At 60.6% G+C, this 2,500-nt stretch overlaps 1 protein-coding gene across 1 annotated transcript; it reads right to left on the bottom strand.

Annotated features, from left to right (window-relative positions):
- Positions 1–372: 372 nt before the first annotated feature.
- LMXM_23_1620 (hypothetical protein) lies at positions 373–2,211 on the bottom strand (the record flags this gene model as incomplete). The annotated part of the gene is made up of 1 exon (XM_003875637.1): positions 373–2,211. The coding sequence occupies one exon, from the start codon at positions 2,209–2,211 to the stop codon at positions 373–375; it is 1,839 nt and encodes a 612-aa protein (XP_003875686.1).
- Positions 2,212–2,500: the final 289 nt, after the last annotated feature.

Raw genomic sequence — 2,500 nt, 5'->3', positions numbered from 1 at the left:
ACCTTCCACTGCCAACTACCGAGTAGTAGAGTGAGAAAGCAGCAGCAGCAGCAGCAGGACACACTCACCATCGTCCCGAGATACGCCAGCATATCCCCCATTTGCGTGTTGCAGAGTCGCCTCCGCGAAATGCGCTCTCACACGTGTTCTGTTGTCCCTTTTCCTACCTTTTCCATCCGGTACTGGGGGAAGGAGGAGAGGGGGGAGGGAGGCGGCGGCGCAAGAGCTCCAGCGCTCTTCGCCATGCAAGCACGTGCATATTGTAACACGCACAGGCACACGTGCGTGTCTGCTGCACACGCTCTCTCCCCGTCACACCGTTGAAGAAAGCAGTGCTTTTCAGCTCGGCGCACGTTTCTTGATCGCTCACCCTCACGCACCAAAAGACCACCGTGCCGGGTAGCGCAGGCACAGTCCAGTGCTGTGCCCCAAACCGGACACGCGCGACGACAGCCTGGTTGAACTATCGTTGCTAGCCGCGTCGCCAGCAGCGAGGTTGTAGTACACAAACAGGTGCGACACGTACGAGTGCGATAAAATGCGACGTAGCTCCGTAGCAGAGACCGTCTGATCGTAACAGTCCGTGACGACAGAGCCGTGGCCGAACGTGGTTGCCGCGCTGCCGCTGCCGCCCCCACCTCCATGAGGCTGGCCCTCGTCCCTCTTGCCGCTCGGCGAACCGTCACTGCCACGCCCACCCACACCGCCGTGCGGCATCGCATAGTGGCGCTCGTACAGGTACTCGAGCGACTGCGAATTCAGCAGGTAGCACAGCTGTGGCAGCACCTCGATCACAAACTCGAAGGTGTACGTCTCGCCAGGGTAAAGCTCCACCGGCGGCCGCTCCTCGCCCACCACAACCGGCGTTATCGTCACAAGCTTTGTGAGAAGGTCGATGGTGCGCATGCTCGACAGATTCGAACCAGGCCGCATCTCACCCCATAGCGAGCTCGCCGTGATGTGAGGCTCACCCTGCTCCTCACCAGAAAAGTCACAGCCAGTCATAGCGGCATCAAGCAGCACGCACGACGAGTGCAGGTCGAAGGAAGTACTGTACAGCCGCGCCACGCTGGCGGTCATGTTTGTCAGGGACAAATTCAGCACAAGGCGGTCGTTGCTCAGTGGCGACGTTGAGGAGACGCACAGAAACGGCTCCATTATCTGCACCGGCACCACACCACTCCCGAGCACCAGCGCCGATGCCGCCGCCGTCTCCACCTGCGTCTGGCCCACACTGCGCGCCAGCACCGACCTCAAAATGAACGGCTGGCCCCCAGCCTCGGCCGACGCCGTGGCCGCACCACCGCCACCAGTCGCACACAACGGCAGCAGCACCACTATCGCCAGTGCGGTGTCGACCCCATGTAGAGACGCCACCTCAAACTCGGGAAGAGCTAGCTCAATCGTGTACCTGCTCTCCAACAAGTGCGGGAGAGCAGCACCGGTGAAGCCAACGGCCACGTCTTTGCCAGCGGCGCTCGCCTCCGCCGGCAGCCGCCGCGGCGACCCCTCGTCCGCCGCCACTGTCGACACGCTCCCAATCACCTCGCAGCGGACGCCAGCGCTGGCGTCCCAGTACGCATCGCCGTGGCCCGCACTCGCGCCGCGGCTGTTGTTCGCAAACGAGGGCGATGCAGTCGCCGTGGCCATTGGCAGCGAGTGCAACATCGTCGAGAGGAACAAGGAAGTGGGCATGGACAGCTCCGTCATGGTCGATCCGTGCAACGGCGTTGAGCCGCTCTTCTTCGCTGTCGCGTCGCTCGAAGACCACCTGTAGCGGTGACTAGACCAAAACCATGGCGTCCCGCAGACAAACGCGCTGCCAGTACACCTTGTCCACTCCTCCGAGGCCGACGACGGCATTGGCTGCGAGTTCGCCTGCACCGGGGAAGACACCTTTTCGCTTTCTAACCTCGTCGATGAGTCGTTCTTGCAAAGGAGGAACGGCACCACCTGCACGGCGCCGAACAGGTGCGACCAGGCTGCCTCGAGCGAGTGGATACCAACCATGGAGAGAAAGCGTTTTGCCGCCTGCTCCTTCGACGCATCCTTTGCCATGTTGTCATACGTGACAGTGAGGCGGAAAGTTAGGAGTTGTCGCGACAAAACCTTCATCTTCTCTGACGGCGCGAAGGGTGAGTTGGCAGGGTCCTCCTCCGTGGCGGTGACCGGGCCGAAGGTCACCTTCACAATGCTATGGAGGACATTCATCTGAGCAGGTTAGGCGCACATTCGGGTACTATTTGTGCCAGCCCTACGTGCACACGCTACAACGCACGTCGGACAATAGTCCGCTGTCGAGGAACACAAAAAGACTACAAGAGTGGCACGAGTCCACTGAATAATGGGTAGCTGCTGTGTGCAAGGACGACTTCCCCCCCGGTGCTTGCAAAGCTCAGCAATCAACAGGGAAAGAGAGAGAGGAGAGAGGGTTATAGGCACAAGGAGGAGAGGCTACGTCATGGGAGCTGAAGTTTCCTTGTTTCTGTTAGGATACGAC

The sequence above is a fragment of the Leishmania mexicana genome, chromosome 23, assembly GCF_000234665.1.
Source record: "Leishmania mexicana MHOM/GT/2001/U1103 complete genome, chromosome 23".
NCBI lineage: Eukaryota > Euglenozoa > Kinetoplastea > Trypanosomatida > Trypanosomatidae > Leishmania > Leishmania mexicana.
Note: the sequence above shows the minus strand (reverse complement) of the source record. Positions and strands in the feature narration are given on the sequence as shown.